The sequence below is a fragment of the Nesoenas mayeri genome (genome assembly GCF_963082525.1).
Source record: "Nesoenas mayeri genome assembly, chromosome: 5".
Classification (NCBI taxonomy): Eukaryota; Metazoa; Chordata; class Aves; order Columbiformes; family Columbidae; genus Nesoenas; species Nesoenas mayeri.
Genome location: NC_137548.1, coordinates 38,564,009 through 38,591,147, shown reverse-complemented (window position 1 = coordinate 38,591,147; position 27,139 = coordinate 38,564,009). Strand labels below are relative to the sequence as shown.

The window sequence follows — 27,139 nt, the reverse complement described above, 5'->3', positions numbered from 1 at the left end:
CAAAAAGGGGGATCTTTTAAACAGCAACTGCTGATCACAGTGAAATGCATTAAAACCTGGGTTTCACCTCTATATGGTGGTGAAAAAACCGTAACTACAAATTCACCTCCTCTTAGGGACTAAGGCTCACTTTGAACACTCTTTCCCAATGCTGCACAGCAGAAACATGAGACATGCTGATCCTACAACTCCTAGAGCAACAGAGCAGGGCACACATGTACATCTTGAACACCAGCTTAGACATGTGCTGTCTTATGGAAGCATCTGGCTGCTACCACAGAAGAGCCCAGAAAGCAAGTTCCTTCACAACCTTCTCCAACCATGCAGAATAATGTCTAAAAGATTCTGGATCAGTGAAAATACTTTCAGGAAGGTGGGACAGCATTTATGCAGAGATTAGGAAAGAGCACTTCTGTTTAATGCACCTAGAAGACTTTTCCATTGTATTATAGTAACTGTGAGGTAAACTCCCTTTGGGCTGAAGTGTATTTAATTTTAAATTCAAATACATCTAGGCAGCTTACAGTTCTCTTCAGTTTTCTAAGTTTCAAGGAGATGGAAAGTGCCACAGTATGAAATGACACGTGCACATCCATGCATTCAGAGAACACAAGGGGAAGAATGGCAATGAAAAAGCCTAAATCAACAAGGCATATTTCCCAAATTACCTTGGCAGTGCACTTCAGCTGCACTACAGAAACTTCTTGCTGGTGCAGTAAACAAGCAATCATTAGTGTGCTCATATGCTTTTCCCCTGCTATTTGACTTTACTTTTCAATTTCTGTGCCAGATGTCTTTTCCACCCTAGCTGTGATGTCTGCACCTGTTCTACATGAAATGAAAAGTAGCCGGTTTCACAGAAATTTGGCCAAACTGTAGCACAGAGGGATTCCAGTAGGAAGAAATGGTCTCTGAGAATTACATACAAAGTTTTAGGCTGTTAAGACTTGAATTGCTATTTTAAATTAGCTTTAGCTTCAGACTAAGTAGAAACAGTAACAGCAACAAAAGAACAAGTGGGAAAAAAAAACACACCAAAACAACAACCCACGCCCTAATAAAGCATGCACAAAGACTAACTTTCTAAGTGTTATATTCTGAAAACTTACCTTCAAAAGCTTTGGCAGCATCTACCAAGTTTGACCAGTCCAGATCAGAGGCAGAATCAGGCAATGGCATAAGACCAGGGTCTGGCATAGGCTGCCGTCTTTGCTCCTGGATATCTGTGAGGGAGCTGTCTGAGGCAGAAAACTCTCCTAGAGCACAGCAGAACAAATTATAAACTCCATAAAAGAAAACCCCACAATTCCTTTCTTAATACTAATACAAACCCCATTTTAAATTTTTCTGGGATAGCACTTTTGGAACCAGTTTGATCAACTGTAGTTGACCAAACAGAGCATGTTACAAGCCTGTTTTCTGAGACAGTGCTTCTCACCAGGACATTCAGCTCTTTTCTAACCTGCCTGAATCTTCACAGTTTAGCACTTTCAAAGCCAATCTCTGCCTCCTCCCAGCGCTGGGGCTGGGGGCAGCGCTCTTCTACCCAACAATTCCTGTTTCTGCACAAGCTGAAGATACTCCGGAGGGCTCTGCAGCTCACTGGGGCTTCTATGGTCCCTGATACCTATTTGCTCCCGTAAAAATACAAAACTGGGCATTCTGGGTTTTTTTTCTGCTCTTTACAATTTTGTAAACCAATGAGAGCAGACTTAGGTCTACCAAGACAAATCAGAACAAGAAAGCCCTTCAAATGGCTTACAAAGCATTTGCCGTCTCTGAACAGTTTAGTGAAACCTCTTGATCTTTACTGAAAAATACCCACGCCCACCTGTAAGCTGGTATAATACATGGCCCGCTATGGAAAAAAAAATTGGCAAGCTTGGAAGAAAGAGATGAAGTCCCTGTAATTTTTGTACAAACTGGTGCCTAGGAAAGTGAAACAGTTGAATTATTGCCACTAATTAAGGAAAGATCAAATTGTAAACCAACAATTATCTACTTTATTCCAGTTTACTGTCTGGATAATAAAAAAAAAGTGCAATGCCTGGTCAGTCAGCACATGGGTAAGCTCAGAAGCAGCAACAACCTGCTTCCTTGTGTCCTCTGGCAGGGCATAAAGAAAGCTGTGAAATATTTGTAGGTGCATTTAGAAGCTCCAGAGATGTAGGGGTGAGAAGATGGACTGGGCACCTGGGAGGATGCTGCAGAGAAGAAGGGTAGAGTGAAGAATCCATTTGGACCAGAGCAAACAGAAAGACAGCCTGGTGGGCAGGACACAAGCCCACTGGAAGACAAATGCCTCTTCAGATAAATAATATTGCTGCATGGGAAGCAATGATGAGAAAAGCTACACTGCACTCACTTATATGCTCAAAAATCTTGAATTTTTTTTTGTCTCTGTGTGTGTTTACTTTTTATAAACAAAGTTCAGCTCTATATTAACACTGAGGACTCCTGCATTATCTCCCCAGTAGAGGGCAGTTATTTGGGAAGTTCTTAACATGAAAATATCTGTAATTAGTGAAAAGACACACAGAATTAGGAGAAAAAACATAACTATTTGAAAAATTACCTGTTTTAAAAGTGTGAGTTGGATCGTTAAATAAGACAGATGAGTAAATAAGAATATTTTTAGCTCATTGTTTTCCTGCCTCAAAACAAATGAAGGTGCTCTGGAATAGCTGTTCTTTGTTATTCAGATCTTTGAATTTAAAGAATTTTGAATAGCTGGAAGCCAAATACTTGTGGTATTAAATATCCAGCTCTACTTAATCCTTCTCTCAGCAAAGGCAAGTGTGGTGGGAGACAATTTGTGTCACTGGTTCTTTTATCAGGCAGGCCTACCTTTTATAGAATATGGAAAATCTTGTTTTGTTGACACACGTATAAAGATTGCGCACTAGAAGGACTAATCGGTTTGGTGTGGAATAGAACGTGACAGCAAAAGGAGGTTTTGTGGTTTTCCTTTTGGAAAATACAGACATCTAAATGAAAAGAGACCAAGTGCTGCTTTCCACTTCTACTCAGATGGCACCATTAATCTTCTGACCCCAAGCCCTCAGAAGCCAAATCCACCAGCCAGTTACAAGCATAATCAAGTCTGCAAAGTTATTTTAGTGCATATAAAAAGCAGAAGTGAAGAGAGCTCAGTTTCCTAACTCTTACACAAGAAACACGTTATACAGAAACAACAGCTCATGAAAATGTCAGGTTCAACACTGAAAACTGATGCCTGGTGATCACAGACAGATGAAAAGAATTTAAAATAGATTTCTTCAGCAGCCTTCACTGTCAAATGTATCCTATGTATCTAAATACAGACTGTGCTTAGGGCTCACTATAGTGAGTTCAACCTATTGATAGCTTTGGCTTTTCCTCTTGAAACACACTAAAAAACCATGAATAAATCAGAGCAGACATAGTTCTTCAGAAAACACGGCAGAATCCTACACTGTGAGATCTAACTCTATTTCTGGAAAACACATTTAGTAGACATGTAGTTATGAGGTACAGCGGGAACCTGCGAAAATTCCCTTTCTCACCCACTGAGACATTCACATGCAGCAACACACAACCTATCAGATAATCCTTCTGAGACTTCTCAGTAAAATAACGGGGAAAGCTGAGCACTTTCTTGACAGCAGGTTACCACTGACTTTTTCCTGTTAGCTGTTGATGTGTGACTAAAATAATTAACTCAACTCTGGCAAAATGAATAGGGTAACAGAGTGAATGTAAAAAGTTTGTGCACTAAAAACTCTATCTGGTGTAGTTGTACATCCAAATGTCCACTAGTATTTATCCACTTTTATATCATTACTTTCCTAATAGTATTTTGTTCCCAGAATCCCACACTAATAGAACTGACACCTGCAGTTGTCACTGGTGTATAGCCAGGCATGTATTATTTGCTCATTGGAAAAAAAGGTGAAAGGTAATTGCACTTACCTCATGCAGCCTTATACCTACTGAAGTGAGGAAAAAAACCAATTTCCATCCTATTTTATATTTTCAGGCATGTGACTTGACTCTCTTCATTTTAGCAAAATCAAGATGGAAGCACTAATCGCTATAACAAACATTTTCCCATAACGTGATTAACAAAGGATTCCTTTGAAAGTAGAAAAACCTGAAAGACACTTACCATGTAGTGATTTCATTCCCAAAGTATATGACGGTCTCCGTAATGGCAGCGACTTTGGGAGAGAAGGGTATGTGCTGGTGAACAGGACATCATTTGGCATTGCTTGGTCCAAGAGCGAGGCCCGTGAGGCGAAGAAGTGATCCCTCTGACCACTGTAAATACTCTCATCTGACAAAGTCCTTTGCAAGGCACGCCTTGTGGTAGGAGTGCTGGGAAAGGGAGACTGACAGGACAGAGTGTGTGACTATACATTGGAAAAAACAAATACAGAAATGAGAAAAAAAAAAATCAATAAAGAAAATTTTGAAGTCTTTTCTGAAATAGCTTTTTAAAACTTTTTTTTAATAAGAACACAAGTGTTAACATATTTTTCAGGCTGGATAGGAAAAAGAACTAAAGGAATCTGCTTTGAAGGAAATTGTAACTGGATAACATAGGCTAAAAAAGACCTGTATATCTCGCTTTCTACCTTTTAAATATCCTTCAAACTTCCCCTGAAGTGGAAACCTCAGGCAGTCCTGCAGATTCTAGAGCCAATGTGCAGCAGAGATAATGTTTAGAGAAACGGACTGAATGCTGCATAAACCAGAGCTGTCCCTCCTGCATGGAGGCGGTTGCCTTCCTGCAGGCAGAGCACCAGCAAATGCCAACTCATTAGCAGTCTCCTATTACCGAACGATGAGAAACACCCACCACCACTTTGATTCTTCAGAAGGATTTGAATCAAAATGAAGTAAATAGTCCCATGAGTGAGAAAACTTATGTCTTACCCCCACCATCATCCCAGCTTCCTCCATGCTCCACAGAGAAAGCCACGCAGTGGATTAGCCTGGAGCTACCAACTCTCTGGCCAGTGCCAGGGAGCTGCTGCCACAGAACACACAACCATGCCCATCAGCAGAGACACTGATTTTCATGACACCTGTACCAATGTAACTGTCTCTAAAATATGACATTTCTTTATGGTTTAGCGCAAATTTGGTCCAAAGGCTTTCCCGGAGAAATGGCAAACAAAGGACAATCTCACCACCCTCATTGTTCTGTAAGCAAGTTTAAACAAAAAGAGAGATAATACGATTTCTAGAAAAGGTGATTAAACATTATAAAGGGTGGCTCATTTGCACATGAAAATGGTTCTCTCTTCTCAGAAAGAGGAAAAAAGAATGTTTAAACAGACAGTACTTTATTCCTGTGATCAAAACCCCACACTACGAGGTGGGAGAAGAACATGGAAGAGGGTCTATTGGTACTGTAGAAGGGAAGATAATATGCCTCTTTTTTTCCTTCTTCCCCAAAACATTACAGATTTTGATATTAAAAGACTGCTGCACATTTTGGTTTTATGATTAAAGACCAGAAACAATTAAGATTCCAAAAACCCGCTATCATCAAAAAACAAGGAAGGAAAGAGAAGCCATGTCCGATGCCAACTTCTATTACGTCAAATTCTCCATTCTGCGTTGCCTTCCTCGGACATGCCCATCACAGTATGAAACCCACATATATAGTTAACACTACAGAAATGACACCTGGTACACAGTTGTCACTATGTTACGTTGAGGATAAGCTGCTTTTTTATTCTGAAATTTAAAAGCTCAACCAGCAGGTATATGTTATGATCCAGAGAAATCTCCCAGTGCTTGTCCTGAAGTGGCAAAGGGAAAGAAAGGGCTGCCAAGTCAAGCAGCATTTACTCAACAGTGGTGTAATTCACTCAGTGTCAAAGAATTAGGAGCTGGAATCACCAGCTAATATCAGATGTTGAGATTAAAAGGTTGCACAAATACAAGTATTTGATGAAGTTGAACAGAGGCAATATGAGCAGGAATTGTCTTCTGGTAACAGAGCAGAGGGAAAAGAAAAAGAAGGGTGACTTGTCTGAGAAGATATAATGCATAAGGAGATCAGGAAGGCTGGAAAGATAATTAAAAAAAATGCACAAGACACACAAAATCACAGCCTAGAACAAATTCTACTAGCAAACAAAGCCTTTGGCAGACAACAGACAGTAAGGAGGAGGATTTTTGGTCTTTGTGCAGTGAACTAATGAACGGCATTATAATTCTTTTTCTTTAACTGTCAAAAAATTTTATGTCTTCCTTATGAGCAACTTTTTTGTAAGATGAAATATAAATCATGCAGTGGGCAGAAATGACAGCTACTTTTAAAATGGAAGATTCAATTTATTGGTGTGATAGAACGTTATTAACTTGCTGAAATTTATCAAAAGTATAACCAGCATTAACATACTAGTCACAGTCACCAGGAAATAAAGATCAGGGTAAGAATTGATTCACTAATCCCAAAGCAGAAAAAAAACCCTGGGAACATACACACTTTTCATGGTCTTCAGGCCACCTCTTTAAACAGAATGGAATTTTTTTGAATGAGAACAATTCTCTTGCTCAAACGAACCAACAGGAGATGCTCACATTGCCCAGGTCCCACTCCCCTCAGTAATGTAAGGAAAATGCATCTTGCCACTGGCAAGGGTTTTTTTTCTCTGGCCTCAAAAGTAACCGCTGAAATAACCTGTGTACAGAACCTAGCTCTTACAAGTTTTAATAAGCCACTGTGGGTTTTTATAAGCAAAGAAAGAAGCTGCAGCTCTCTCTTTTGCCTAGAGGCTGTGGAAAGCATTTGGGCTCCAGGTGATGAGCCCCAGCTATTAGGCACTGACTGTACATGGAGACTGTACAAATCAAGATGTTCTCTTCACAATCATGGATTTTTAAAACTAACATATGCACTGGGGTTACTATACACATTTTGAAACACAGCGGGAAATATTTCTAGCTATTTATGCTGTATAAATATTTGCTTAAGTTTAGGAAGCATTGTTGTCCTTGTGCAGTAACAGGATTAGAGAGGCATAAAAGCATGCTTTTTGCAAGGGTTTCAAATGCTGCCAACAAGTCACTGCCTAGTGATGCAATCAGAGAAGAACAATTCAAATGCATAACAATACTACAGGATTTCCCATGAGCCAGCAGTCCTAAATGTTTGCAATTTGGCATACCATTCTCTTCAAATTTGCACACAAAACTGTAATAGTATTGCAGTGACTGTCCCCCAAATGTATTTCTCTAGTAGAAAGTCTGTGACAAATGGATGACTTTCAGTCCATGATGAGAATTCAGGGAATGCTTTGCATTTTATTTTCCTGTTATGGGTGAGAATGAAAAAGATCCTGAGAAACTCTTGAGTCCAAAGTCCAATCCTGCAAGCCCTGTATGAATGAATGCTTCAGCTTTGCTTTGAAAGCACTCAGCATTTTCTACACAGAAATCTTAAGAGCTTCACAGCCGTCATCCTTTTCTAAATTGTGAAGCATTTATTGTAGTAGTTGATATGCCTAGGCAGCAATGAACTCAACAATCAAATCCTCAGAAAGTGTAACTTTACACATTTCTGTTTTGTAACAACAGAACTATGACTTGGATCAGAAGAGGGCTTGTGCGCTGCTCTTCAGGTGTTCTCAGATTTCATGTAACTGTGACAGGAGATGGCCAGATGACAGACTCTCTCTTTAACATACCTTAAAATTCTTCTGGGACTCAGGTGTTGGGCTATCAAGATCTATCAGTTTCTTCAGCTCTTCTTCAACAGTGGACTTGGATGCTCGTTTCGGTGATGCTCGGAGATCTCTTGCTGAAGCACGCAGCCGAGGGTGGGCCATTTCATTGCCATCACTCTGGTGACGTCTTAAATGAAATGGAACAGACACATTCAGGTCTCAAATCCCTGGGGCAGGAGGCATGAATGAAACAAGAATTATAGCACCCTCAAGATTTTCAAAGAAAAAAGCTAGGTGGGGGCACGGAGGAGAGGAAGGACTTTTGCTAATACAGCGGAGCCTCATCTTAATGAATACCTGTTGAAGCAATAAACTTGCTTTAAAACATCAACTAACAATACACTTAAAGGTTATAATAACATTTTCCCAATGTGGGATTGAATCTATTAAAAAAACATGCACTCTGTACAAAACTAAAAAAATATAAATGTCTTAAATGAGCCCCAAACCAGCAAATCACTAAGTTTCTTCAACCTTTCAACTGGCTTTTTATAATGCGGTTATCACAAAAGTTCACCACCTCCTTTTGACAGTCACAGTATCTTCTAGGGATACTGTGCTTGACCCAATGTAAGTCAAGAGGGGCTGAATATTTGAAATGGGCTTTCTGAACCCCTTGCTTTTCAAGTCATACTAGACTGACAGAAACAATATTTTCACTAGGAAGTTGTTTCTCAATTTCTTTTTCAAAAGAGATGGCTGCATATTGTAACACAGAGAGATCTTGGCTTGCATCCAGCCAGTTACACTGGACACTGGCAGCAATCTTAACAAGGTCACATGGAGTGCCACAGCGCTAATGCATGGTACTACTACAGGGATGAGAGGTTTAAGGAAAACTCAGGCTCTGTGTTAAGATGATTTTTAATATTTGCTCAAATAGCATTTTGAGTCACTCTTAAGAGCACCTGAGGAAAGATAAGCTTTAACAGAACTCAAATCCATACACATCTCTAGAAATGGTAAAAAAAAAGAAGATATTTTACAAGCCAACAGGGAAGGAGATTAGCTAACCATCAAATATTTAAGCGTAGCTGAGAACTCTAGATTAAAGTTCTACAGAAGTTCAAGCATTCTATTCAATAGTCTTGAGCTCTTCTATACAGAGAAATGTCACAGATCTCAATGCTTCTTTACAATTAAGGTGAACAACCAAACAAGAGAATCAAAAACCAGTCTTACTTTCTTGAATCCATAAACCCCACCGAGTTTATTGTCCCTTCTGGCTTTTTCCATCCAATCAGATACTTGCTAGTAGCACCCTGGCGAGGGTAGAAAGTCCTGGGACCAGATGAGGAAGAAGAGGAAGAGGAGAAAGAAGGTGCGAGCTGGGGAGAAGTAGCAGAATGAATCTCTTCTTTAGGTGAGCTTCTGGCACTGGTGAAAACAACCGGGCTGGCAGAGTGTCGTGAGCTCATGGTACTATGAGAAAAAACACAATAAAGACAAAATTTGCCTCAAATGTGTATACATGCACCTTGTTCACCTATTTTTAAAGCGGAACTCTGAGCACGAGATGTTACTTGGATCAACAGCAGGTAGAGTAGCAAAACCACTTTGCTATTCTTATGGGCATTCCCACCAATGTTTTATTAAAAACATCTCACATAGTAATGAAAAATTTTATAAGCAACCTCTGAGGATACAATACACCAGCATCCCCTCACTCCCCTTCACAAATGGGAAATCTAGGGTTCACAGTCAGGAGGCAGCTTAAAAGTAATATAAGAGATTGCAGCTGAATTAGCAAAAAAAGAGCCCAGGGTCCAATTTATTGCTGGGATTCCTGGTTGTGGCAGAAAACATATTTTGAAGGAACTTAAGCAACAGGAATCATCTCTTTAAGACCCCACAACAAACCAAAGAAGAAGCCCATATGTCCTTCAAAGCAGGGCTTCCTGGATTTTGCCTGAAAGGGAGTTACCGTTTGCAAAAAAAGACTCTTAAATTGAGAAATTTGAGCAGGTCTCTTGCATGTATCACAATCTGTCTAGAGAGCAAAAAGAGTCGGGATGACCAACTGCAGTGTATTGCTGAAAGAAGGAGGGGAGCTTTAGATGGGAGCTACTCTTTAGCTATGCAGATATTGAAATGTGATGCAACTTGCATAATACCAGAAGCACAAGGACTTAAGACAATATTTACTATAACAACCCTAAAAGGTCGGGCATTTCTAAGTGCAGTTACAGGAAAACTTAATGCAAAACGTTAGTACTGAAACGGTGTTATATATTTGGAGACCAGTTTTCTGAGTCCTCTACACAACTTAGTCACATTTTCATCCCTGTATCCAATGTGCAAGGAAGGAATATGAAACAGATGGTCCCGTGCTAAAGAACAGTTTCTGACTGTGAAATAAAAATTAGCTGGGAGGCTGAATAAAGTCACTGAGTAATCTTTTCTTTCCTAGCTTAAGAGAAAATTCATCAGGACTTTTCATATTTTTATAAAACAATGCATTTTTACATCTTGCTGAAGCAGACAAAGAGACTTTAAGGTTAAATTTATGTTGCCACCTGGAAAAGTAATCTCACCTAAACTTAGCCTATAGAAGCCAGTTATCTAGTGTATGCCACTTGTCTGGCTCCTGCTGTAGTCAATGGAGAAATTTCCTTGGGAGGTGATTCCCCTCCTCTTAAATTAGTTGTCTCAGATACATGAGGAGAATTAACGCTCTGCAGTTTCTCCTCTCTCACCAATGACAACAGGAAAGAGTCTAAAAAAAAGAAATCACCATACAAGTTTTGTATTATAGACTTTTTTTTCTTCCTTCCATCTCTACATTTGAAAGGCCTACACAAAAATGGCAGATTGGGAAAATATAGGAAGAGATTTTCCTGTCCATCAAGCCCGTATATTTAGCTCTGCACACCACAACCTTCTTATTTGTAACAGACACAAGTAAACATAATGTATAGCAAGAAAGCAGAGAAAAATAAAATCTAGGGAGAGAAGCAGTAAATCTCATTCTCCCTTCTCTCTTTCAATACTGAAAGAAAACTCCTACACACACTGAGTAAACCAGCCCATCTGTGAGACATCACCACCACAAAATTAAACCACAAAGATCTGGAGAAGATGCATATCTTTAAAGAAAACATATTGGGCTATTTTTTGTCATTTTTATAACCTTCTATATACACTCAAAATTGGAGAAGTCTTTTGCTTTAGTGTAGGAAAATGGAAGTTCTGATCACATCTCAGAATTCTTTAGTCCATCAGGTAGTTCTCAAGGAAGTGCCAGTTGTGAGAAAACATTTATTGACAAAAAGCAATAACAACATCTAGATAGACTGGTAGTGTTGATCCTTAAAATTCCCAGGCAAAGAGGGTAAAAAATGATGCTCGGTATGCTCTACATAAAATGCACATGTATATATAATAAAATAATGAGAATATTTTATTACATATCATATTGCATATATGCATTTATTTAAAATATTATTACTGTATTTTAATATGTGTCATGTAATAGATGCCAAGAGCAGTCTGGCAAATAAGCAAGAAAATTAGCATACGGTTTTAAATACACTTTTCTTTAAAATGTATTGCATATTTTGAGTTGTGGTTTTACAATATAGTATTTTGGGAGGATATTTTGCTTCAGAAACTATGCACAGAACCGTGGATATGACTAAAATTTTTCACACTACAGGTAAGCACAGGCAGGTCAATAGACAGACGGAAAGACACACTTGTTAACTGTCAGCAAGTACTTTGGGTAAGATTCAGAATAACTGAATCAGAGCTGGAGCTCTATGGTAGCGATGGGAAGATATTAGAGTATTCAACACCAGGAAGCACGCAGAGGATCCTCATACTGTAACAGACACCCAGACCAGCTTGATTATATCTGGAAGAAATTCAGTCCTCATTCTCAGGACACAGAGACAGCCACTGCTGGTCCCCCACCTCAATTATTGAGACATCAAGGATTACATTAAGGAAAAATTCAAATATTACATGACAATCTGCAAAAATTGCAGATGAGCCATTCATAAAAGCATTCTACTATCATTAAATAAGATTTAGAGTATTGTAAAATTACTAGGAGTAATGAAAAAGATACTTGATACTTGATAGCCAGAATCTTCCTTTTAGTTTTGGTAAGAGGACTGTAAGAAACCACACAGTCTAGGTGGAAGTGAAAGTTTTATTTGTTTTTTTTCTTAGGGAATTCATGCCATCAGCACATATGGCTTCATTTAATGACATTCAGCTATAATAGTTCTGTATAATTACTGGCCTACATAATGCAATTCTCCAGGGATGCGATGAGAAACCTGCACAATCATCAGGAAGGACTCCAGCAATGGGGGTGGAGAAGAAAAATAAAACCCAGCCAGAAGCTCTGCTGTAAAAGTTAATCACTGTAATTTACATTTTGCCACCAATTCTCAGGTACAAGTTCTTTTATGCACCATCAAATGATCTGAACGCTAATTATCGCTCCTGTCTTCTACAGACACAAACACTCTAATTTGTGGTTATTTTCTTTTCGTTTGTCACTGAGTTCTTTTTAGGGCCAAATTCCTTTTCTTCTTGCTCAGAAACCCGGCTCTAAAGACGGTACAGACATTCTGGCAAAAGGTAAAAAAAAGTGAGAACCTACAAAGGATAACGATTTAGAAACTGATAGAGAAACACACCAATTAAGCTGTTCATTTCTCATTGAAAGTCACCTATTCAGAATCATCATTCAGTCTCCCCTCCTTCACCTCCTTGAAGCAGGCAGCTGCGGTTGCATTTTGGAAGTGCCAGCTGAAGAAGCCTCCAGCTCCAAGCTGCTGTGCCCTCAGAGACAGAGCTATGGGAACACTGGGAGCAAAGAGCTGGACCAAGGGTTCCCTCAGGTTCTGCTGTCCAGTAGGTGGCCACCAAGTGAGGACGCCACAAGAAACAAAATGAAAGCTTTCTAGCCCAGACTGTGCCTTTGCTTTATTGCGAAGCACCAAACACATGCTCTAGTCTTTAAAAGCACGAAATAGAGAACGAACAAAAGTCAGTCTGCTTTTATTCCACCAAAATAAACTATGTGAGTGCAAGGATTGTGATATTTCTCAAGTATCGCGTCCCATGTGTTCTACAAACTGCTACTACTCCTCTTTGCAAAGAGCTCAATTTTTAACACCTGATTTTCAAATGAAACTGGAAAAAAAATATGAAAAAAGCCAACTGTTTTCTTTAGCATAAAGCCCAAGGAACCTTTATCTTGACGATTTCAGTAACAGTCCCGCAAAAACATGTAGAGAATCATTTCAGTATCACCAGAGAAACATCACGTAAATTAATCCAGATCAACCAGAGAAAATACCGTGTTTGAAGACACAATGCTATACTATAATAAACAATGAGACAATGTCCTAGACTTAAGTTTGCAATCAGTTTACCAAGTAAACCCAAGGGAGATGAAGTTGAGAGCTGTCAGGGCGTGCCTGCCCTGGGAAGATAAGTTTCTTTCTATTAAATTTCCTTGGCTTTTCTACTGAACTAATTCTATTTGGTGCTCAGAGAAGAAGAAATCAGAACCTCAGATGTACAAAGATGCCATTCTCTTTAGGCCCACCTTTACAATAAACCTTCCAAGAGTTACATGTGAGTTTTCCAAGCTTCTTTGAATCACTTCTGAAGAAATCCTTCCAAATGGAAATACTGACATCTTTATTACAATTAACATTTTGTATAAGAATCTCACATTTAATGCTTCTGCTAGTTACATTCAAAAAAGTACCACAGGTTACATGGGAAATCCTAATTAACATTAAAAAATGCATATAGGCATGTTTGCCTTAAAATAAAAGTGATAAAACTGCGAATAACCACCATATACAGTTTTACTTTCAAGAAAGGGGCACGCAGAATCATGGAATCATTTAGGCTAGAAAAGACCCTCAAGATTAAGTCCAACATAACCTAAGTCTTGGTTCATCTGCACATCTTTTAAACACCTCCAGGGATGATGACTCAACCACTTCCCTGGGCAGCCTGTTCCAATGCCTGACAACACATGCTGATATTGCCCCAAACTGAAGTAAATCCCTCTGCATAGTGTTTGCTACAGGCTTGCTCAAGTCCTTCATGCATGCATAGCTACTAGAAAGCCTCAAAGACCTGGGTGGGATTTATACCAACTGAATATGAGCTTTATTGCCAAAAATGGCCAACCATGAAATCCAGAAAACCAGAACAGGACCACCATTAATAGACTACTTAGTCAAAATTACCATGACAAAGTACACGGAGACCGTTCACTACATTAAAGTCTCTATGACAACCCCTACTTGCAGCTACTGTATGTGGTGTTAACTGTCTGATCCACATCTAGCCTTGCATAAATGTGGCTTTGCTCAAAACAATGAGCAAAAATTGCTTCAGACTTCCCATCTGTAGGTATTTTAGCTGCACACTCAAAACAAAGGCAACTTATGAATAAAAATGCAAGTCAGTCTTTGCAAGGCCAACAAATGATGATGATCACACAACTTCCTTGAAAGAGCTGTGGGTTTTTTTGGTTGCTAGTATGACACAGTATGAGTATTTTCCAAAAAAATCACACTGAATACTTCCTGGGAAATAGGTTAGGAAAATGGTCTAAAATGTTTTCTCTCTCTAGCAGCTCTGATTAACTTGTCAAGTGGGTATCTTCCACCTGAGGTGCTCAAGTACATCATACATGTACTTGATACTGCCAATTTTACAAGTAGCAAAACTGAGGGAGAGAGGGAAGGTGACTGTAATGTGTCATACCCAGAAGCTTGCAGCAGAATGAGATTAAATCTACACTTGCATTCCCAAGCAACTTGCTCTCAGTATTGATCATACTGACTGCAAGCAGATTTCTAATCAAAGAACCTGGTGAAAAAAAAAAAAATGCAAAACATCCAAAATGTGTACTTGCAAGACTAAAAAAGACCTCTATATTAAACTGTTCTTTAATAAAATGGACTGATCTCCCTTTCTGATCCACATGTGAACTGCAGTTGTTGCAAAATATTCCTTTTGAACGCATCATACACGTCTGCCTTACGTTTAGTAGCAGCACTATGGAATATGCTCTCGAAGACATTCTTTATTGCTATAAGTGGTAGCAGACGTGAAGACTAAAAGTGGTCTTTATTTTCAAGCATTCTGCACAGTGAGATCTTTAAAAACACTGGTTTACCTAAGTAGAAAACTCTCTCTCCAACATTCACTTCTCACTTTTGACAGGTTAGTGAGTGAGAATGGGGAAATGAGTGTGGAGGGGTCATTCTCACGAGAGGTGAAAATTACCTTGTGTGTGAGATGGCATCACTAAGACTGTAAGCACTATTCTCCCTCGTTAGAGGATTGGAGGGTGGCTGACTCTTGCTGTGAATATCCAGGCTCAGTGAAGACTCGGCCTTTCGGTCCATGTGGCTCTCTTTTTCCAATGTCCTGTCTGCAATGGAGACCACCTCGCTGGAGCTGTGCCACAGCGGTGCCACCTTCTCCTTTGTTAGCCCTGTGCGGGGAGATGTTGCTGCTCCCAGGGAGGCAGTGCTGCCGTGGCTGGGTCCGTAGGAAGTGGTGTCGATGCCACTATCCGCTGAAGTCCCCTGAAGGTAGTTGTAGCTGTTCAGCTCCGATTCGGTGCGCTCTCCACTGTCATACCATTTTTCATCACTGTGAGCACTGGAGGCGTTGCTGGAGAGCGTATTGCTGCTGGAATGGCTGGAGTAGTGGCTGTCCGACTACACAAAAAATAACAATCCAAAAAACCCACACTTGTAAGTTAATTTCAGAATTACGGCAGTAAAGGAGGAAATAAACAGTTACAAAAGTCACCACTGCACAATAGGAGCTTTTCTACCTTGAGGTGTTGGATAGATAAATTGAGGAGAATAACAAACTCTAAAAATTTAATTCCAACACAATACATGTGCTCTGTTCTGCGTGCACATAAAAAGCTCTCATATGGATTTGGACGCCGTGTCTTAACTATTCAGGGGAAGTCAGAGCTGTTTGTATTTTGCCCCAAAATACTTCACACTGTTTCCTTTCAAGCACAGCTCTGCTCAGCCTAGACCAGTGAAACTGGCTGAGTTGCGTAGACTTTGACTTGGTGTAACACTGCTAGAACTAAAAATTTTCTAATTTTAAGACTCCAGTGTTTTATAACATGAAGCATAACCCATCCCCAGAAAGTGCACATTATTTTAATAATCCATTTGCCTATCAAGAGGTTAAAGCAGGGTAAAATAACCACTACTCTTCCTGCCCCTTTGTAGTAGAGTATATTTGCTCCTCAACAGGAGTGTCCATTGCAAATGACCACTGAAATGCTAATTTAACTAATCTGAAGTTGTTTTTCAAAAGGCAGAATTGAAAGAAAGTAAGCTTTAATACAGTGCTTTTAAACTGTCCCATCAGGGCATGCCAGCGTCTGGCTGGTTTGTGTGTTTTGTCCGTGGTTACAGTCAACTGTTACGAAGAAACTCAATGCCCTAAATTCCATAGTGGGCATTGGTGGAATATCCCCTTCCATGAAGAATTTCTTGCCATACACTCATCACTGCTTAGTAGCTCACCTACCTTTGGGGTATTTATATCCATCTGACTTCCTTAATTTTAGTTTCCATCTACAGAATTTACAAGTTCTGATCATCTATTTAATCAGAACTGAAGGAGTTTTTCAGTAGGCCATTGGCTTGTTTGGTGACCATGTGGCCCAGGAATAATGAAAAAGGATGGAGAAGAGACTTAGAACCACCCTTCCTATTTGTCTACTGGAATTTTAAAAAACATGCATGGGCGGAGATCCCAGCCAAATATAAAAAATCAGATATTGTTTCTGTTTTCACTGGAAAAGATGGAAAATAGAGAATAGGTGTATACCAAGAGCAAGAAATCTCAGCATCCACGTTTCTTATTATACTAAAGCAACAACTGACAGAAAAACAGGAGGAATATTAAGTTGATCTGGACTCCTAGTTATCTCTCATTAAAATTACTGCTCTTCATTAGGAACTGCATCACTCCCCCCCATCCATCTGTCCACATAATAAAGATTTACTCTAACAATGACTAAATGACAAGAATGCAAGTATTAGTAATTCCAGTGCTGCACCTTCCACACAAGCTATTGAGTTATGTATTACATCATCATATGGTTAAATACATCTCATGGAAAACAGGTTAATCTAAATATAAAAACTAGTTTGTGCTCCTAAGAATATGAAGACAGGTGTGTGTTGTTTTTTTAAATAATAAATGTGTTGTTGTGAATTAATAACCTAAAAGCAACAGTGCCAATTGTATTGAAAGAAGAATGCCAGTAAGCAGGAACAAATATCAAAGCCAATTAAAAACTTACTCACACCTAAATAAATGCAACTAATACTTTTCATATAATCAGGCAACACAGCTCCATATTTTTGCTGATTGTATACATAAATAAAAAAAATTAATAAAGCTTATTGGGTAATTTAACATTTAACTTTTTTTTTCCTAGTGACTTAAATAATTTTCAAGACATATTAAATTTATGAACATTACAAATTTTATTTCCTCTGTATGTCAATCAGGAAGTGACATTCTCCAAAGAGGTGTGAATATCTGTGTCTGTGGAGACCAGAAAGGTAGAATTTACCATTTAGACCTTAAACATAAATGAAAAATTAGACAGTGTGGTTTGTTTTGTTTTGTTTTTTTTCCAGCAGATCTTTCAGATAACGTCTCCCAACAGTGTGCAAACCAGGTTATGGAAAGTAATAGTTACACCAGATGAGGAAAATGGAGAAAGTACAAAAACCAAGAGCAGGATCACTATTCTGTTTCAAAGGAGCAGCTGAGTGTTGCATTACGAAAATGTTAGAAAACTTTAAGTCTCACACACAAGGCCTAGGAATACCTTTCTAAACTTCAACAAATTCCTTACTTATCACAAGATAACAGGCAACAAGTTGCTGTTCAACTGGTAACAAAACTTTATTAACTAATAAATATTTCCATAGGCTGTGCTTAGCTTCTGTAGGATTCAGGAAACAACGGGTCTACTCTACTGCTGCTTCCATATTCTAGTAGGGAACAGGGCTTGAGGATTTGTTTTTTCTTTTTTTAATTGACACTCTAAATACAACTTTGAACAACACTTTTGGTATCAAGAGCTTATAAAGCAAAAGCAAAACATTAAATAACTCCTTTCAGATGACTTACATGACCCTGCTTATTTGGAGACAAGTGAACCACAGGATCCTGTCTCATCAGTCTTCCACTGGGGCTTTCTCTGAAGGACGGTAGGACTTTCGATACTGCTGGGACATGGCAGGTTGGTTCTGCAACACAGCACACAATGATGTACTGAAGAGCACATGCAGTGCAACAAACTAAGAAAATGCGTAACCTCATTTTCCACTGCAATTTTTCCAGTATTACCATTACCCCAAAACTTTAGATACCTAACATGAAATTAATTCCAAATACAAAAATACATATTGTGACAAAACTCAGGTGAGTAAGTAAGGGCCCATTCCTGCCCAGCGTAAATCAGTAAAACTTGATGAAGAGCCAGCAGCCACCATCCTGGCTGCTGTTAGAACCGCCTGAATGGTATCATTCCCCTAATGTCCAACTGTGCTACATCAGAGCAATAAACAGCACAATATTCACATTCAGAGTATGTTGACATTTTATGTCTATATGCACATTGCTTGTAGACAAGACATTATAAAAAACCTAAACATCCACATTTCCTTAAATTGTAGCCTACGCAAGGCAGGACAATAGCAAAACTCTACAGACATCACTTAAATAAATGTTTTTTTTACAGTACAACTACTACACGTATCTCTTGTCAAAATTAAGGTGAGAGTTAAGCAAACATTTTCTAATTGAAGAGACAAAAATAATGTTGAATCACAATATTCCCTTAAAAACTGATGGCTGTGATAGTGGAAACTGCATAGATGTAGAAAAGGAATACTTATTAAACTAAGCCTGATAAAAGTAGATGGAATTCAAATCACATGTATTACGTGGACACTCATAGCAGTGCTCTTTGCCAATTAAACTTATTTTTTTCCCAGGAGATAACCATGTTGGTCTAGAGGGTGTTCAGACATAGCCCGTCAGGTAGGTAATTGCCTTCTCAGATCCCAAGGTCAGTATTTAAAAAAAATCTCTCTCATTTGTGACTTTTACATGTATCTTCTTTCCTGTGGTTATGCAAAACTCTGCACTTCTAAAAATGCTGCTTTTTAAGTAGAAAATGTGCTTATGAACAACAAGTACATAAAAGCACCCATGGTAATTAGCTACAGTTTGTTCATCTTGATCTGCAGCATTACTTTAAAAAAATATAAAAGGCTTCTTTTTTTAATATTAAAAAAATAATTTAAAAAATTAAATGAATTTGATGCCCCCTGGCGAGTGGTAGTAAGCCTTGTTGGTGCACAAACAACAAAGGTCTTCTGTAGCCAAGAATGGGACAGGAAGGAGTGAGTGTGCGGAATCCCTGCACATAATGCCTTATTTATCTTGAGATAGATTATCTCAAGTGGAAATGTCTTTGTCATAGAACCAACCTTTGACCTAGATTCACCAGACTGGCAATAAGGTTTCCAGTCAGAGATATAGCTTCTAACTGCAACTCCATGAATGCAGGACAATATGCAACAGATAAAACACAGGGATTATGTGTGACTTTGTATATCTCAGCCTTCACCAAATGCTGGAGCCATTTCTTCTACCACACGATTTTTCCTGTTCTTCTTGACCTTCTTTATTTATTTCACTAATATGGTGACACCTGACATTGTATAACAGAACTTACTGGCAGCTCCAGTCAGTGCCAGAACCAACACCCAACTGCTGGGTCTGCAAAAGTAACGCTGAGCAAAAGATCAGTTTTACACGTGTCGTCACCATCACACAGTACCGAAACATATGTGATTAAAAATTGTTCTGTCAGAATGAGAACTGCAAATCAGTATAATCACAGCTTTCTAGCGAGAAGTGTGGGGGTAGTTGTGAGGGAAGGACTGACAGATGGCTTCAGTATCCAGGCACAGCTCCCTGAGGTTGTGAAGGTGTGTGAACAAAGTACATCTGCAGAACTTGAGGTTGACATTTGCCTGCTGATCTCACTGAACCTTATCTTGTGTTCAACACTAGTCCATTTATATAGAACAAAAGCTGTGATGCAGTAAAATTATGATCTATATGTTCAACAAAAGAAGTATGAAATTGTTTAATCTATGGTAGCAAAGCCACAAAAAAAGGATCTAGCAATCTTGATCATGGCCATCACGATGAATCAATTTCCTTTGTTGTCAGTCTCATTGGTATCCACTGAAGTCAAGCCATAGCTGTTGCAAAAAGTCGATGTGCAAAAACTTCAAATGAAAGTTTAACAATGCAAATTCTCAGTACCCAGCTGTTTTATGTAGTTAATATGTTCCCTCAGCTGACAGCTTAATTGCCAAGTACAATGAAAATGTATACACTGGTGGAAGGCGATTACCAAGCTATAGATTCACTTAACTATTTAAACTTTAATTGCATTTTTTCTATTTTGTGCATAGTATCTCATAGCTTCAACAATCAAACAATCGATTTGCATTTATATAGCACCATTTGAAAGGGAACATCACAAGCACTTTAGACAAACTAAGCAAAAATTAAAATAAGCCAAGTCACTCAGGAGAGTAGGTGAGGTCAAACAAATCCTCAAGAGCAAGGCAAATTAATACGCGTGTCTACCCAACTGCTTCTAAAAGGACAGAGTGTTTCAGGGTAAGAGCATTAAGGTAGATTTAGTCCCATAATCAAATGAAGAACTGAAATCAGTTCTTCCCTCAGGTGATACTCCTAGGCCTCAAGGAAACAGATTGCAGAAGCTAGTATATGCTCCAGACCTAATTATTCATCCTGATGAACAAGGTTAACTTTCAAAGACACTGAAAACACAGTGCTTAAGACAGTTCTCTCTCTGCACAGAGAAGTATTGCCAAAGTCACCTTGTGGTTAGCACCACTTGCTCATTGTAAAGAATTAATTACCTACCCATCTGGTCAGCGATACTATCCTCACTTCTTTGCCAGCTGGGTGTGGATTTGCCGCTACCACCCAAATCTGATTGTGTGTTCTGCCTGTCAATGGAAGCTGGCGATCTACGGCTAATTCCAAACCTGTTGTAACACCCCAAAAACACAAAGCAGATAATTATTGTAAATAAACATAAATCTCACATAAGGGGAAAAGTGCACTTTAAAGAAGTTAGTGTCAAACAACAGGGCAGACCAATGCATAGCACAACGGCTTGAGGGGCTTATAATGCTTTTCCACTTCATTTTTGTGGCAGCTCTCAGGACCCATTTAGCACCTTTACTGCATAAGATTACAACACACGATAATTTATCAAACATCTTTGATCAAAAACATCTACTTACAGAGCATACAATCAAAAAAAAGACAAAAGCATCCAGAAAGAAAATGATTAATTTTCATTTACATAGACATTTACATGGAAACATGATCAGACCATTACATGGCTACAGAAAATTGACCACAGTGAGTAAAACTTCGAAGTTTGGATAAAAGTCCCGCAGGGAAATGAGGTGTGCTTACTGGGAAAAGGTATCAAGGATGGATCCTTTTAATTGGGAAAGGACAACCTTGAACTAGTCAAAGGAAGCATCAGAAAGTTTGTTGGGACAATCCCACGGATCTCAGCCGGTTTCCTGGGTTCTAAGCAAAACACTAGTAAGGTCACACCTAGGTTACGCAGACGTATTTGCAAACAACATATATTCACTTGGGACAATAATACACTGCTAAATATTTTAGTTAACCTTTTATAAAGTTGACTGTATTGGTTACAGATTCCCAAACCCTGGGATTTATGAATTCTGTAAGTTAAGTTATTTCATCAAAAAATAATTTGAGTGGACCAGTGTAAACTAAATACAGCTGTAGGAAAACAGTGAGACGTGTACCTATTGCTGTAGAAGAAAACATACAGAGCAGAAGAAAAACAGTGTTCCATGTACTTTGTAAATCCTGCTGGATTAATCAGATGGATTTCAGAAAGCTCAATAATGATACAGTAAATTCAAGGAGGTCAATCTAGTGACAAAGCAGACACACTGTGTCACAGTGTGCCACACTGAATTCTACATGCCTTATATGCCTAAAAGCCTGTAAGAATTAAATCTATAATTATCTATTACATAAAGATCACTTAGAAGTCTATAAGAATTTTAGCTGGGTTCAGAATTAGCAGATCAATCATTAAGAATTTATCAAGAATAATGCATTTCTGAGATGCCTTCTTTTTCTTTTTATAATCATACATACCCCAAAGGAAAAAAAAAAGATTCCCAAACTCTACACACACGGAGTAACACCCCAAAGAATTACAAGCTGATATATTCTCTGTATAACAAGGAGCTTTTCTAGTTCTGTGTATCTAACAAAATAATGGAAAATAAAATAACTAAACTGCTTTCTACTCACTCTACTAGCTACGGACAGCCCCACATGACCTCCAGTGTAAAATAGGTATCTGCCCAAATGCTGGAACAAGATCCATGTGGCTATTCCATTTGAAAGCTCATTTACTTGTTAACTCAAATGAACCCACCAAAGCAACATCATATGACTCAGAACAACGAAATCACACTTCCACCCCTAAAGACAAGGAGACAAACACGCCTGCACATGCAGTACAGCTCCAAAATGTCACATTTTGAAATTTGGGCCTTCTAAATTTTACCCAAACATGACCCTGCTTCCCTTTTGTTCACTGCTCCCCGGTACAGGCAACATATGGTTTGATGACTTGAAAAAAAGTGAAGAAAACCTGGATATATCTGCCTTCTGATTACAAAGAATTTAAATTGAAATTGCACTAGGTGAGTGATGAACTTCCTTTTCTACTCACACAGACTAGCTAGCATTTCACTTAATCAAATACTTAAACATAATGAATTCAAGACTAATTCAACAGATGTATAAAAAGTCTAACCACAACATTTCAAAGCTGGTTGGTTCTTTAATGAATGCAACACTTCAAAAGCTGATTGGCTCTTCATATACTGATCTGAGGTAATTTTCAAACTTTTAAGACTTTGGGAAGAATATATTTTCACAATAAAATAACTAGAAGTTGGTATCTAAAGGAAAAAGCCCAAATCCCAAGTGTGATGAAGTTGCACTGCATCAATATTTTACTTTTGATACATTGTCCTCTTACCTAAACCCCTAATGTTCATATGTATAAAAGCAGTCAATTTTACATTTGGCACATTTTACGATATGGGACCTTTTTTCCAAGATTGGAAATATACAAACCCACAATGTTTCTAATTTTACTTCATTAAAATGATTGCTCTACTAACGGAGCAGCAGGAAATGTCTTTGATGTTTTTACACGAACTGGGCTATTTAAAACCAGAACAACAAATGCAGGTGGTGCTATATTCTATGTTGCTTAAATATATAGCCCATTAGAGTATGGAGGAATGAACCCAAAAAAACCTCAAAGGAAAAAAAAAAAACCCACCACAGTGAGATTGTTTAAATATACATTTATATGTATGTGTCATAAGAAAAAAAAGTAATTATTTCGGTATTTTTTAATTTCATTTTTACATTCTACAGCCATTTATTACATATATGTACCTTCAGGTAAATGCAGGATAAGTATACAAAACAATCAAGACCAATCTGGATATTTTTGAAAGTAGTGAAATTTTTGCCTATACCCAGCTCAGGACACAGACCAATAATCTAGAAGAGGCAGCAGTTACTGCTTTTACCGATGTCTGACTGAGACTGGACTCACACCCATGCTGCCAGTCATGTAAGTCTCACAGACTTTCCAAATCTGTCACATCATGCAATAAGAATGAAATGTAAACACAAATTATGCAGGAGAGATTTCCAACACTGGGACATCCCAGTGACTGGCACACCTGGAGCACATGGGAGCCCCAGCTTTGGAAGGTGACCTTCAGGACACAGTGCCTCCTTGTCTGCATACCTACTCCTGCCCATCCTTCTAACACCTGAGCAATCAAAGGCTACAATATCTCCCCCCTATTTGAATAACATTATTCAATGTTATTCAATGTTATTCAACATTATTCCCTATTTTAACAACATATACAGGTTAATTGCTGACCAGTTCTACCTGGTACATTGAACATCACTACAGAGCTGCCCTAAATCTGTTGAAATTCATCTGAGAGACCAGAAGACGCACATGAAACTGCAAAGATTTTTAGGAGTGTGACAGATATTACTTTGTTTACTGAGGCAAGGGAAAGTTTCCTTCATAATTACATTTTTTTGTGTTTTCCATTTAGCTGGCAGAAAATGTTTAGCAAGTGCTGAGTAAATATGATTCATGTGTACAAGAACAGTATGGGAGGCAAAATGTTCTTCCTATAAGAACAGAAAATAATAGTCAGTAACTGAAGCTTAGTAAATAACTTTACTTTTTTAAAAAAAAGCATCCAATAAAGAATATGCAAAGTTCACATATTAATTACTTCTTTCATTATTCCACTTAACCAGTGTTTCCCTGTACCTAACTAAAACCTCAAAACCAAAAAGACTCTATATGCAAGGTTTCTAGGATACATCTCTTTGCTGAACTTGCAAACTGCTTGCAGAATGCTGTAGTAAACATACATGTACAATTAACTTAAAAGATGGAAAAGGGTTGGGGATGGCTGCTGATGTGCTCGGAGGCCAATTCAAAACAAAAACCCCGCCTGATGCCTGAAAATCCCTTCCTAACCCAAGTAGTAATAGTTGTGATAGTCTAAGGACATATGGCAGCAATACCTTTTTTTGTAGAGCAAATGACGTAGTTGGAAAAGAGCTGACAAGATATTGGGAGCACAAGCTGCTCTGCAGAATTCACATAAGTGCTGCTGGCATGGATGTGCCAGGAAGCCTGCAGTGTATAAAGAGGTTAAGTGCTTCTTCCAGCTGCAGAGCCCTGGACACACTTCTATTTAGTTTCCTTACAGCAAAGTTTAATGGGTTTAGAGCACATCTCCTTGTGTCAGTAGGACTTGAGCATGAACTTAAACAATGGCCTGAACAGGCCTGTTAGTCTCACGAGTCAAAGCCTTCATGTAGGTTTGCAGCAGAGAAGAGACAGCATCTTTGGAAAGCCACAAACTGAGCTGCAAGGACAAATATTCAGCGCCCTGGAGCAAGAAACAGGACTTGTTCAAAAACACATGCTCAGAACAGTGTTCTCTGGACTGACATGAGCAGTGCCCCGCTACAGGCACCTGAACAGGCAAAAGATGGTGCCTTTTACTAAGCAGCTCCTGACAAAGGTATTTAATCTTACTAATAACATATTTTTTTAAAACAGAGAAAGAGATACCTTCCACTTGATAAAAGACCCAACCCAGAATGAATCACACACAATGACCTGCTATGTACTCAAGAAGACTTCAGAGGGAAGCTTAGCAGTGTGAACTATCAGCAGTTTTGCCCCTTCTCCTCTTTATAGGAAGTAATTTGGAACGTGGCCAACAGCTTTCCTGCTGCCCATTATTTTTTTCCCCTACTTGGAGATGCTTGATTTATTGCTCCCTTCAGTGCTCTCTGAGAATAACACAGATTTAATTTCTTCCTGTGCAAGTTGCTCCTTACGTTGACATTGGATCACTTCAGAGAGTTTGAAGATTTCTGGAAAGTTGGAAGAGCGTGCCTTAAAACAGGATGACTGTGAATATGTGAAAGAGATGCTAGCTTTGGATTAATTAGCACTTTTGTGCCTACACATCTGAAGTCTTAGTTGCTCTCAACACTACTTTGCTTCAACTACTAGCACAGAATGCTAAAGTCCCAAACCTTTCACTTTTTTAATTTTAGAATCTCAACCTGTGAAATGAAACAATTTGCAACATGAAACCAGTGGCTTTAATGAAGATTTTTAATACATAAAGGCTCCTTTGTATCATAAACTTAGCAGTTGTAGACTAGGATCAGAGAGAGGATAAGTAGCAAAGGTAAGAGGTGGAAGCAGGGGTTGTTTTTTTTAAACTTCTTCAAGAAGCATGACAATGATATTTGAGAATAAACATGTTTTTAACGGGTGCAAATGACAGCTGACAGGAGGCTGTCTAAGCACTCCTTTAGTTTAACATACATACATTACAACAAACGGAACAGAGAACAAAAACCCCGCCTGAAAAGAATACGAAAAAGTCTGGTGCCTACCCTTCTGGCATAGATTTTTGTCTGTATGTGCCCCCACCAGAGCCAGTCTCACTTGAGGATGATAAGTTGCTTGGAGAATTACGGCACTGCTGCGATCTTGCTAAGGCAATGGATGAAACCGTGACGTAGACATCAGAACCTGGAGACAACCTGTTCAGAGCAAGTGAACCAGTCAATCAGCAGTATCAAACAGCAATATCATAGTGCAAAGCATGATGGACAACATCATGCAAATCATCACATCAGCAGAGAACATGGCACCATGGAGACGGAAATGAAGTCAGTTGAAGGATCAGACATTTTCCCCTGATTAATCTATTGGAAACAGTGGAAAGTCAACTGTACAAAGCTGGATGCAGGGGGTAAATACAGAGGCAAGCGTGGGAGGAAAATGCCAGGACACACTGGGAACATGACCCAGTTTCTGAAGTCCTGATTTGGTTTTACAGATTGCTTATAAGGAATAATGGAGCATGTCATTCCTCACCCAAATACCAAACAGAACAAAATATTTCTAACTCTTAAAACGAACTCTTGCCTGGAATTTAAACTAACTGTAGTAAGCTGTCTACGCAAAATCTTCCAAGAGCATCAAGCTTACCTCTATGCCACCAAACTTGCCCACGTTATATCACAAGGGCTAAAAAATGCATTTTTTTAAAGACAGACTTTAAACCAACCCCCCCTAGAAATTTAACATTCTAATATAAAACTATCTCAACATATCAGAACTCTGTTTGAAAATACAGACCTGAGTCATATTAATCTGCCTTCTCTTAGAATAACCACACACCAAATAAATGTCCTAGAAATGCAACACATGCACCTGGGCAGAATGGCTAGAAGCAGCAGGCTTGTACTGCTCAACTTGTATGTCCTGTTCTGTAGTTGAATGCTTTTGCAGATCATTTTCTGCTTTGTGCATTTTGTTTCCCAAACCCCAACTGAATTGCTGCTGGTAGCTAGTTTTTTGTTCTACTCAGTGATGACTGAAGCTATTCAGAACTTCTGCAGTGATTTATGTGGAATTTGAATTAGACCATCCAGGAACATCAAAATCCTCCTGTGAACACAAACCTTTACTCATTTTAACTAGGAAAAACACGATAACTTACACAAGTTAAATAGCAATTTTACATTTAAAAAAATGCATATTGACTTCAATGAAAAATACAGATGGTTGCCTCAGTACACAATTTGGGTCT

General features: G+C 38.7%; 1 protein-coding gene across 1 annotated transcript in view; it reads right to left on the bottom strand.

Moving 5' to 3' along the window:
• The window catches only part of SIPA1L1 (signal induced proliferation associated 1 like 1), a gene marked incomplete at both ends in the record, with an annotated part of 75,898 nt that overhangs the window by 2,930 nt on the left and 45,829 nt on the right, over positions 1–27,139 (bottom strand). Inside the window, 8 exons of the mRNA XM_080344531.1 lie at positions 1,110–1,256; positions 4,148–4,391; positions 7,686–7,851; positions 8,907–9,146; positions 14,997–15,436; positions 17,901–18,019; positions 20,748–20,872; positions 25,935–26,084. Of these exons, the coding sequence (XP_080200657.1) occupies positions 1,110–1,256; positions 4,148–4,391; positions 7,686–7,851; positions 8,907–9,146; positions 14,997–15,436; positions 17,901–18,019; positions 20,748–20,872; positions 25,935–26,084 (1,631 nt within the window). The remainder of the gene's footprint in view (positions 1–1,109; positions 1,257–4,147; positions 4,392–7,685; positions 7,852–8,906; positions 9,147–14,996; positions 15,437–17,900; positions 18,020–20,747; positions 20,873–25,934; positions 26,085–27,139) is intronic.